The sequence below is a fragment of the Pleurodeles waltl genome, chromosome 6 (genome assembly GCF_031143425.1).
Source record: "Pleurodeles waltl isolate 20211129_DDA chromosome 6, aPleWal1.hap1.20221129, whole genome shotgun sequence".
NCBI classification, from domain to species: domain Eukaryota; kingdom Metazoa; phylum Chordata; class Amphibia; order Caudata; family Salamandridae; genus Pleurodeles; species Pleurodeles waltl.
This window is the reverse complement of record NC_090445.1, coordinates 376,217,611-376,230,211: the sequence shown is the minus strand read 5'-3', so window position 1 is coordinate 376,230,211 and position 12,601 is coordinate 376,217,611. Positions and strand designations below refer to the sequence as shown.

The 12,601-nt window shown below is 44.3% G+C and overlaps 1 protein-coding gene across 4 annotated transcripts in view; it reads left to right on the top strand.

Moving 5' to 3' along the window:
• The window catches only part of SLC12A6 (solute carrier family 12 member 6), an 830,972-nt gene that overhangs the window by 660,505 nt on the left and 157,866 nt on the right, over positions 1-12,601 (top strand). For all 4 annotated transcript variants that reach the window (XM_069238301.1, XM_069238300.1, XM_069238303.1 and 1 more), the window contains one exon: positions 5,632-5,827. In XM_069238301.1, the coding sequence (XP_069094402.1) occupies positions 5,632-5,827 (196 nt within the window). The remainder of the gene's footprint in view (positions 1-5,631; positions 5,828-12,601) is intronic.

Here is a 12,601-nt window from a genome sequence, read left to right as displayed (position 1 = left end):
ATAAGAAATCGTCAAAATTCTCCTCAAAAAACGAATTATTCTGAGCCTTCTACTCCAACTACAAATTTTCAGACCATCCACATACTTCTCCATCAGAACCATCGGCAACGTGGCCAAAGAGCCATGTAAAGGCACTGTTGACGAGATCTTCATCGATGACGCTATCGTCAGTGACCACTACAGCGACAGTTACCACTGTCTCGTCGACCATGCTTATCGGCCATAGATGCTCCTATCCTGTCAAAGATTTCCTCTTTGACGAAGGCTCCAGCGATGACACCACCATTGACGGCACCACCATCTACGACAATCATGCTGTCAACTCATGCTTACATTCCCTCTTCAGCAACACTGTAGGCGATCATAAAAGTTATAAAGACCTTCTTAAGGCCTCAAGACACCTCCCACAGCAAAGTTTCACCATATCCTCCTAGCCACTTACTTGATCTGGAGGATTCAGAGGATGAAGGTCTGTTTAACCCAGTGCATAGCCCATCCTAAGTTAAATATCAGGATGAGGACGATGAAGAGGAGGAAGAAACATATTATGGCCAATATTAAAATCCACAAGCCAAACAACGATATGCAACATATTGTCATGATCATCCGGACCCTCCTAGACAAAATGATATTCAAGTACCTCTCTCATTGGTACAAGATTTGCAAGCTATGCTGCAGGACTACTGTAGAAGGTCCTAGAACCTCCACGGGATCAACCTCTACCACCTTCTGCTCCAGTGACGCCATGGCCTATTCCCCGTCCGATGACGCCAAGAATGACACCAGCCTCCAATATAGCAGCACCACTAATGGGATGATCCATCCTCAACTGAAGATGACAGGGAAGAGGGTGAGATCCAAGACATCCATCCACCCTGTCATGAGTGGGATGACTACCTGCTCTGTACTCCATTGCCACCAGCACTGCATCCTTCAGATTCTCCTCCTTAGGACATCAGGGGCTTTCATAACTTAATGAAAAGAGCTGAAGCAAAGTTTGACTTGCCTGCTTCAGTGAAGCAGTCAGATTGTTTCCTTTACGACTTCAAAGAACAGGTACAGAAGTCTATTCATGCTATTCCAATAATTGATAATATTTTGGAAGAGGGTATCAAACTGATGTGGAAACCAGCAACTGTGACAGCAGTGGTTCCACACATAGACGAGAAGTACAAGGTCCTTGAGGATGTCCCCGCTTTCCTAACAGGGCACGCTAAAGCAGATTCGATGGTCTCGCAAGCAGTGCAACCGCACTCAAAAAATCCTTCTACCCCAAATTCTGCTCCACGTGACAGAGAAGACAGGCACTTAGATAACATCAAGAAGCGCTTCTCCTCTATGTCTGCCATTACATTTCGTGCAGCCAGTTCTTTAGCCATCCTAGGTCATTATGATAGGCAGTTGTGGTCAGACATCGGTGCCCGGATGGATCTAGTACCTGAAGATAGTCAGGAAAATCTTGAAAGGAGGGGAACGCATGTATTCTGAAATCATTGGCTGTGCCACGGAGATCGCTTCCACTGGCTTTTGATAATTGGCAGAAGGAGCAGTTTTAAAGATAAGACTGGTGAAAATCGACATTGTTTAGGCCAGAAGTACAATCAAAAATACTTGACATGGCATATGATGGAGAGGCACTCTTTGGAAAACACGTCAGTGATGCCTTACCATCAAAACTGATAATGGACACTGCAAAATTGTTGGGCACATTGCAATTATACAAACTTCCCTTGAGGAGCATGCGTTAGGGATTTCTCAGCCTACACGGGGGCTACCAACTTTACCATCAACACTAGCCCTTTCAATCTTAATATAGTTTTCCATACCAGCAGCAGCCATATCATCCTCCACTATCAGCAGCATATACCAAGCAGAGTTCATGACATAAATAGCTCAGGGACTTCACCTGTAATCAGTGACCCAAACCAGGTTCCAGCTACCATGACCTTTCCTCATCCTGCGGGTGCGAACATCTCATGCCATGTCCACCAGTGGTGGGAAATAACTACAGACAAATGGGTACTAGATCTGGTTACCTGTGGTCATACCCTAGAGTTTATACAGAGACCGACAAATATACCACTAAGAGGTGTGCACCGCCCTCATCTTCACTTCCTGTGGAAAGAAACCCTCATCATGCTCACCAAGGGAGCGATCGAGCAGGTTTCCTCCTCATCAAAAAAATCAGGAGAGTGGTGACCCACTCTAGACCTCAGAAAGCTCAACAACATTTCTAAGTAAGCAATTGTTCCACCTGGTCACTATCAGACATCCTGCATCTAATGATCCACGGAGATTATGTGATGACTCTTGACTTGCAGGATGCATATTTCCTCATTCCCATACATCCAGAACATCGCAAATCCCTCAGCTTCACAGTAGCTGGCACCCATTACCAGTTCAAAGTCCTCACATTCGGTCTCAAATCAACTCCCTGCATTTTCACCAAATGCGCCGCCCCCCAGTTGCAGCTGTCCTTAGGAAACACAGTCATCAGGTATTGCCCTACCTGGATGACTGGTTGCTAAAAGCGTAAAATCCTTCGCAGCCTCCCAAAGCGACACAGGCTTGTATTGCATTGTTTCACAAACTGGGGCTCACACCAAACTATCAGAACTCATCTACTGTTCCACAAAAAAGATAACGTTTCTAGGTGCCACCTTATATACCTTATAGGACAAAGTGCTTCTTTCCCTGGAAAGACGGCCACGACTGATTCATCTGGCCCTCAAGCTCTCCAAAAAAAAAAAGTACCTTTCAGTGCATCTATACAAGTCATTGTTAAGGATGATGTCATCTGCAATAAATCTCGTACCCTTAGAACGCCTGAAGGTGAGACCTTTGCAAGAGGAACTACAAGAGCAATGGTTTCAGATGAAAGGGTTGTTCGATTTCACCAAAATAACTCCAAGAATGGTCCAAGCTTTGAGGTGATGTTCCCACATTCCTCATACCACCAAGGGCCTCATGTTTTTGCCATTAATACCAGACTTCACCATAACAACGGGCTCCTCCCTGAAAGGTTGGGGCAGACATCTCCTGGACCTGCAAATACAAGGGAAATGGTCTAACACATATTTTAATGCATATAAACTACCTGGAACTCAAGGCTATTTTTCTCACCATCCAGGCGTTTTTACCCTGCATAAAAGGATCTTTAGTTCACACAGGCATTACGACCAGCATGCATTACATAAACAAGCAAGGATGTACATGGTCGCTAGCTCTTTCCCTGGAAGCCGAGGGCTTACAGCACCGGCTGATAACACACAGCATTACCATAAAGGCTGAGCAAGTAGTAGGAGCAAGCAATACTTTGGTGAACATGCTCAGAAAATCCTCAGAGAGCTGCCACGAATGGGAGCTGAACCAGGAGAAACTAAACAACATGTTTCAACTTCGGGACAATCCATTGACAATCAAATGCCACTTCTATGCCAGTTGGCACCCACTCCCAGGATCGTGGAGGAATGGCTCTTAAATAACATGGTCCGATATATATGCGTATTACTAACCCCACCCCCACCCCCACCCCAAAAGATGCTGAGAGTTCTTAGCAAGATGGAGGTGGTGAGATGCAAGGGCAGAATCAACTAGCAAATTCTACAGATTGAAATGAAAATATTCTGTTTATGGTGTCAACAATTCAATCTGCACCCCCTTGAAGCATCCCCGGAACAAATCTTACTTTATCTTCTCTCTCTGCCTCGTTCGGATTTGGTGCATGCGTCTGTGAAAGTGCATCTTGCAGCAATATTCAGATGTAGACGTTGCTCAAAATCTTTTTTCCTATGCTCCGCAAGGATAGTCGAGCAGTTCATGAAAGGACTCATCCCAATTTTTTCTCCGGTCCAAGCTCCTCCACCTCAGTGGCATCTTAACGTTGCTCTTTCCCAACTCATCCACCCACCATTTGAACTGATTCACAAGACGGATCTAAAATTCCTGGAAGGTAGCTATGCTGTTGGTGCAAAGATCAGCTAGAAGAGTCAGTGAGATACAGACTTTCACTACCCAGGAGTCTTTTCTCCAGTTCACAAATGATTGTGTCATTCTAAAGACTAATCCAAAATGTATTCCTAAGGTACCGTTGCAGTTTCACCTTAATGAGCCTATTATTTTACAAACTTTTTTCCCAAATCTGCCAACCCCAGCAGAGCAGTCGCTTCATACAATGGACATTCATTAAGAGATGTCTTAAATTCTACTTGCATCGTACCAAACAGTTTCATAAAACTGAGCAACTCATGGTTGCATATGGACAGTCTCGACAAGACACACCTGTTACAAAGACAACCATCTCAAGGTGGATATTGGCAACTGCAGTTCTGCCCCTCCAAGGCGGGGAGACCACTTTCCTGTAAGGCAGAGGCACACTCGACAAGCCAAGGGAGGTTTCCGCATCAGCTTCCTTGTTTGCCAGTGTTCCTTTGGAGAAAATTTGTCGTGCTGCAATGTGGAAGCGCATCCACACTTTCACTCAGCACTGTTGCCTGGATTTGGCACACTGCAGTGATGCAGAAGTCAGCCAGGCAGTATTAGTATTTCAACAAGGTGAGTCTCTGTTATTTTGAATGCTACCTTACTTGACGTCTGATATTTTATTACACATTATAGGTCCATATTAATGCCCTCAAATATGTGTATTAATATAATAGTACTATTAATGTTTTACAACCCACAATCCGCAAGGGTGGTGATCTCACAATGTGTACATTTACTAAACTGTTTGCTATTCTGGTTCAAGCATGTGAATCTATGAAAGATCCAATACTGGAGAAGAAATTAGTTACTTATCTGTAACTTCAGATCTCCAATATTGGTATCTTTCATAGATTCACATGCGATCCATGTTGCTCCCCATAGAAGCTCCCCTTATGTCTTCTTGTATTTGTGATATAAAATCTGAGAGACTGGAGCTTCTGTGGTGAGGGTTCTAGAGGGTGTTGTCGCCTGATTGGCTGGACTTCGGGTCTTTTCAGATGATGAGGATAAGCTGTAAAAGTAAATGCACTTCATCATTGTTTTATATGTACAATTTCTCTACACTGCTACTTAGCTTAGTATTGTGAGACTCCCACTTCGACGACGGGGAATGATTCAAGCATGTGATTCTATGAAAGATACTAATACTGGAGAACTGAAGTTACAGGTAAGTAACTCATTTTCTTCTACATAATCTGTATGAATAAGGTAAGGCTGCTTCCCTCTTTATTCACAAGTTATGTAATTCTGGCTATTCTGATTCAAGAATAAGAATATATGATAGATCCAATGCTCAAGAAATTAATGAATTACTTACCTGTAACTCCAGTTCTCCAGTGTTGATATCTTTAATATATTGAAATGCGATCTTCCCTCCTCCCTAGTCAGAGTCTCACTATTATGGCATGTGCTCTTAACAAAATCTGATCCATGGTGGCCTCTACATGGAGTAGTGCAGCTCGGCAATTTCAGCTCACTAACTGGAGCTCGGGATGTTTTAAATGAGGTGGATGCACTACCAAACAAACAAACACTATGTTGAGGCATGAGAATGATTCAAGGCAGTGCAGGAGAACTGGAGTTATAAGCAACTAATTCCATACAGACCTTCCTAACATTTTTCTTATCCCATATGATTTCTTTCAGACCATCAAACATGTAATGGAGAAGGAAAAAACAAAGGGCTTCTGCCAGCTGGTGGTTGCACAAAAGTTGCGAGAAGGCCTCTCGCATCTCATCCAGTCGTGCGGTCTGGGTGGCATGAAGCACAATACAGTGCTCATGGGCTGGCCCAATGCATGGAGACAGAGCGAGGATGCCAGAGCTTACAAAACCTTTATCAGTAGGTATCCTTCTATGTTAATATTAGTGTATATAATAAAATGACCTTGGTTCTGTATCACTCCTCTTGTGAGCTCGATTGCAGATCTAGAGCAGTTGTACCCAATTAAGAATTCTGATCCATGACAGAACAAATGGACATTCAGCATTATAGGAGCTTCTTCGATAGCTATAAACATTAGAATCTTCCCACCATTTCGTTGGGTAATGGAACACTTTCTACCCAAAACATAACAATCAATATAAATTATAAAAGCCATAAAATTAAGCGCATAACCATGTACTGCAGCCTGTACAAGAATGAGTTTACCAAATTCTGGTGTGTTCTTCTTTTTATAATTAGGTCTAATTGAAAACATTAATACATAACATAAACTTGCAGAATAACTATAACCTTGCTGCCCTATGATCTCTGGAAAAAAAAGAAAAATAGAGAGATAGGCTGAACTCTGTGCTCTTGGTAATTATTAAGACACTGTCCCCTTAAGAAGAGTCCCAATTACATCATGTCTTTTACTGGCAGTTGGCTCAGAGTGCCAGTTATTTTTTCCAGCTCATAAAAGGATGCTTCTCTCCCATCGGCTCATCATCAATAGTCATAAACACTGAAATTCCTGCCTACGTGGAGGGACCCCGGAGCATATAGAAAACACACATGCATATATATGTGAAAAATAATATTTTAGTAGAGAATTTCAATATCAATATGATATATACATGTGTAAACAGTAATGCAGTCTAAGGTGAGAAGAACAGGCTAAAAATGCTTTATTTTTTGAGTTTTTTTTAAATATAAAATAAAAACCTTCAATTAAAGGTACAAAACTTTCTGTAATCCAAGTATAAGGTATAGAAAGTATAAGTAATCTATAATAACATTAGTAACATAGAAAAAAAAACTACATTGAAAATAAAGGAGCATTATTAGCCAATAGGCTGCATGCAGGTTAACACGACAGAATCAAAAAACTGGCACTGTGCCTTTAAGACCCTGAGCACCTCCAGTATCCCACCATGCCTCAGGGTTGAGAGTGAGGTGACAGTTGGTTCACAGTTAGGTCAGATCTTTTTTCCGGCTCCTTCTGTGAGGATCCTGCAGCATTGAACTCTACTTTTTCTGGTTATTTGGCCAGAAAAATAGTCTAAAAACATTTTTTCTCTGCTTTACTTGACGGCTTCCCGGATTGCCTGAGTAAAGTGACAATTGTTTTCTCAAAAAATGCCTTCACTTTTTGTGAAATGTCCTTCTTGTGGGAAGAAGAAGGCCTAGTCAGACCAACACTCTGTGTGCATAGTGTGTTTGCCTCAGAGTCACTGCCCTGACACCTGCAGACATTGTAAGAATCTGACCAAAAGAACTCTAAAGGACAGAGAAAGGATTCATTTGCATGAACTTCATGAAAGAGAGAAGACTTCATCCTCCTCTTTCCTAAGAAGATTTCTAAAGACTCTTCTGAATAACGATGAGCCAGATCGACGTCAGCCGGTAGGAAAATTCCTGTCTGTTCACCGTCGACGTCATCCCTTCCATCGTCGCATCACCAGATGTCGAAGAGTACACCTCCATCGACGGTGATTCAAGCGACGTCAAGAGACATGAGGTAGAAGACTCAACTCTCTCATCGGGATAGATCTCCGTCGACGGTCACACATCGATCGACGTCGAGTAGGCAGAGAAGTGCTCATACGCCGTCGAAGACGAGTCCCCATCCTCCGAAGTCAAGACATACGACATCGAAGTCAACATCGAGAACAAAGTCGAGGTCCCCACATCATTCGGCGTCGAGAAGCTCGTCACCGTTGGCCCATCGTTCGACGTCAAGACACTCAACGTCGAAGCATGTCCCTACAATGGGCCGCCAGTCGCCGTAGAGACCTGAGATGTTGGGCAAGTCTCAGTCGACGTCAGGAACTCGTAGTTCTCCGTTGACGACAGTGCAACATTGAGACAACCATCACCAGTGACACCTGTCTCACAAAGAGCTCTACGTACCAGCACTCATCAGAAGTCATCCACAGGACTGCAACCGACTGCCGAGACTGCTTTACCTCATCAAGGTCCGGTGGTCACTATACAGAGTGAGTCATTGGGGGCATCAAGAGCATCATCTCCAGGACACCTTTCGCCTATAAACCTGTCTCCGAGGTGGTTGGAAAGACTTAACAAGACACCGGCTTCCCCAGACTCACAATATTTGCGCCTATATTCGCCATCGGCGTCGTTGCCACGAACACCTTCACCAACGACGCCCGCCGAATGGACAAGGCCAACATCGAATCAGCCCAGTCCTAGACACAGACGCGATCCAGAAGACGATCTAGATCCTCTAGATCACGACAACGACGCAGCTCTCCTTCATGGTCGACAGCATCAGAGTCTTCAATAGAGATTATTCACCAACCCTGAATAATTCTCCTCCAGCAAGAGTGTCGCCAGTGGACGATATAACAACCTTCAACAAAGTGTTAGTTAGAGGGGCCCAGAAGCTTAATATAGACATTCCAGAGTCAACAACTTCATCGTCGGTGATTTTTGAGAGACGACATCATCGTACATCGTCTAGACAGTTGTTACCACTGGTGCCTGGTCTTCTACAACCGGCTATGGACATGTTTTTGACTCCTGCAAGCCTACGTTCAGCGCCAGCTAGGATCATAAAGCCTTATAAGGCCCCAGACCAGGACCCTTTATTTCTCTGGGTTGATCCACCACCAGACTCTGTTATTTTATCCACTGCCCGTAAGACCCATTCGGTGGCCTCATCATCAACGGTCCCTCCCGATAAGGAGAGCAAACATCTGGATTTGTTGGGCAGGAAAATGTGTGGCACCTTGGCAGCATTCATGAAGGTCTCTAGTGCCTAGGCACTGTTGGGCAGATACGACTATTTTTTGTGGGACTCTGTGAACAGGTTCGTAGAGAAATTGCCTAGGGAAGATAGGCAAGATTTCCAAGAGATCGTTCAGGAGGGGAGTTTGGTTTCCAACCAGGTTATCAGTTCTGTTGCAGATAGTGCGGACTTGGCGGCTCATGGCTAAGCACATGGCATTTGTGCAAGGAGGTCCTCTTGGCTACGCCTTACAGGGTTGAAACAGGAAGCACAACACCGCATCCTGATCCTGCCAATTAATGGGAACTCCTTATTTGGGTTGCATACTGATGATGAGATGGCTAAGATGAAATCAGAAGTGGACACGATGAAAGCAGTGGGACTAGATAGGCGCAAAGACTATAGATGAAGGTACGAAGGCTGCATGATAAGTGCCCTTATCAACAGAGGGTTCAAACCCCTCATTGGTCCAAAGACCTCAGCAGAAGCAAGGGCGACATCAGTCTACCCCAAAGCATTGGGCAAGCAATGAGGATTCGCTTCCCCTAATTCTGTCCACCACTCCAGTTGGGGGGAAGTACTACAAATTATGTACACGAGCGGCACGCCATAACAAGTGACAAATGGGTGCTGACTATTGTCGAGAATAGATATTTTCTTTGTTTAAAGTCTTTGCCTCCTCCAGTGCTCCCAACACGAGCAAAGTGTACTCACCAGCCATTGCTACGAAAGGAGGTTCTCATCCTGTTGCACAAAAGAGCGATAGAAAAGGTTCTATCTTCCCAAAGAGGAAAAGGAGTGTATTCCTGATATTTCCTAGTGAAAAAGAAAGGCCAAGAAGGGATTTTCAGACCCATTTTAGATCTGAGACTTCTGAACAAATACATTTGAAAAGAAACGTCCAGAATGCTGGCCCTTCACCAGATTTTCCCTCAGCTTCATCGAGGGGACTGGATGTGCTCCATAGATCTGCAGGATGCGTACTTTCACATCCCGGTTATAGCAAAGCACCGAAAATTTCTTCGCTTCGTAGTGGCATCACAACACTACCAATTCAAAATGCTGCTCTTCAGGCTAAAATCAGCCCCGCAGACATTCTCCAAATGTGTAGCAACAATAGCGGCGCACTTGAGAAAAAAGAATATCTTCATTTATCCATACCTAGACAATTGGTTGCTAAAAGCCTTCACTGCAGAGCAAACCTTGAATCATCTCAGCATAGTTCTGAACACCTTCAGTTCTCTGGGTCTGCAGGTCAATTTTCAAAAGTCCAACCTCACTTCAACTCAGACACTCCATTACCTAGGGCCAATGCTAGACACCAATCTAGAAAGAGTGTAACCTTCGGAGGAGCGACTATCACACACTTCTTCACACTCTGAGGCCTACGGTCAGACAAATAGCATCTCTACTGGCCTTGATGGCCTCCTGCATTTTCATTTTCCTGAACGCCAGATAGCACACAAGACCTCTTCAAGAGAATCTGGGGGATCAGTGGAGTCAACTCACAGCCAAATGGAAAGACACAATAACCCTTTCAACTGCAGCAAAGACATCATTACAGTGGTGGACTCGCGGTCAACATCTGTTGGTGGGGGTTCCTTTTTACCAGATCCCTCCTTCGGAGACCCTTGTAACAGATGCATCACTACAAGGTTGGGGAGCTCACATGGGGCCCCTCCAAGCACAGGGCCTATGTTCCAAAAAGGAACAGAGTTACCACATCAGTCTGCTGGAACTGAGAGTGATCCATCTGGCTCTCAAGTCTCTTGCTCCATCCCTCAAGGGAAAGTCCATTTTAGTCCAAACAGACAATATGATCTCGCTGTATTATCTGAACAGACAGGGGGGAACAAGGTCTCGTCTCTCGTCATCTGGCACTGGCTAATAGCGAGGAGAATGTCAGTCACAGCGGTCCACCTTCCGGGGAAACAAAACTCAAAAGCAGATTTCCTAAGTCGAAGTCTACTAGACTCCCACGACTGGGTGCTTCACGATGACGTTGCAGCAGACATTTTCCATCGGTGGGGTCGTCCTCAAATAGACCTGTTTGCATACCACATCAACAGAAAATGCTCAGACTTCGCATCCACATTCTACCGACCAAGGACGAAGGGGAATGCCCTGTTAATAGGCTGGTCAGGGACATTTCTCTACGCTTTTCCACCGATCCCCCTGATACCTGTGGTGATCAACAAGTTTTACAGGTCCAAAACCAGGATGATACTCATAGCCCCAGAATGGCCTTGGCAATATTGGTACACAGATCTCCTCCAGTTGTCAGAACAACCTCACAAGAGGCGGCTGTGCAGACCGGATCTTCTCCACAGATTAGGGGGGAAAATTCTGCATCTCAACCGTCCCTTCAATTTTTGACATTGAAGAAGACACACCATTTGGCATTAACAACAGCAGTAGCATCGAGCCAATGTCTTTTGAAATTGAGGCACTTGGATTTGAGGCATTTGACTGAGAACATCAACATTGAAGCACAGGAGTTTAACTTCAAGGAGATTACCATTAACTTCTCTGTCTCTCTTGTAGCTTCTCCAGCCCAACCAAGAAACACTGATCATTGACATATGTAAAGATGATCCAGTGCAATCACCACTTTTGCCTCTACCTCCACAGGTGTTGTGGTGCCCACTAACATCATCCCTCCAACACCTAGACCACACCTGGCCCCACACTTAAAGCTTTGTCACCTCAAACCCGTCCTACCTGTTTACCGCATACCACAAATCAACCACCTCAGAAGAAGAAAAGACCATCATCTCCTTCACTGTAACAATATTTGGATATTGGAACCTATTTGAGTCCCTCAATGTCCTACACTAATAGCCCATCCCCAAGCTCCTTGTCTGGTGTATCACTGATTGAGAATATTAACAACTTCCAGGCCTTGTTGTTACTCTAAATAGCAAAACTGAATATGCCATTCAAAGTACCACAAAGTATTGTCTGGTATAGTGGAGACTTCCTAACAGGTATTTCAGTCCAGACCCTAACTGCCACTACTCCCAGGCTTCAAAGAGCTTGCTGATGAAAATATCCTTACATCAGACGACACAAAGGCAGCAACACCTCACCTTTTTAAAGAAATATAATGCATGAAACATGACCCACCTTATCTCCATACCAATGTTCAACTTGATTCTATGATTGTTTCAGTGGTGATAAAAGGACATACGTTCTGTCCGACAACTATAATGCAGCCTGACCGAGAGAGCGAATGCCTGGACACCTTACAACGTAACATCTGCAGCATTGCTGCAACATCTCTGCAATTAGACAGCTCATTCACTCTATGAGGGTGTTGTGACGAGTGGGAAACGATGTGCATGTTTGCAGATGACCTGCCTAAAGATAGATGCAAAAGCTACCTGGAGGTAATTAATGAAGGTTGTCTTCTGTTTAGCCAGGTAATAGGTATCTACCTGGACTCTGTGAATTTGGCTGCATCCGAGTACTGTCAGGGACTAGCACTACGAACATCCTCTTGGCATTTAAAACATGATGTACAAGTGAAAATATTGAATGCCCCTCACAGGCTTGCTCCTGTTCTGGACTCAAACGGATGAAGAGATACAGAGGATGCTTTTCAAGGCAGAAACACTGAAAGCAGTGGTGCAGTGGAGGAAAAATAAACATTCTTCAAAGCCCAGTAAAAATATAAGGAGAAGGAGTTACCATCTGTACCAGCCTAAGAGGATTCAAGACCCTTTTTGGCAATCTCATCATCACTAGCAACAGGCTCAACAGTGAAAACAGTACCAACCATGCTGGACCTTTTGGAGTACCTAGTCCCAACAACATCTGCCAGAGTTTGGGCATAAGTACCACAGCAACTCCTGCCAGCGACTTTCCCATTTCCTTCCCATTCTATGTGACCCTTTACTGTGGTAAGAAACATTACAAATCACCTTGACGTATGGCAGAGCTTA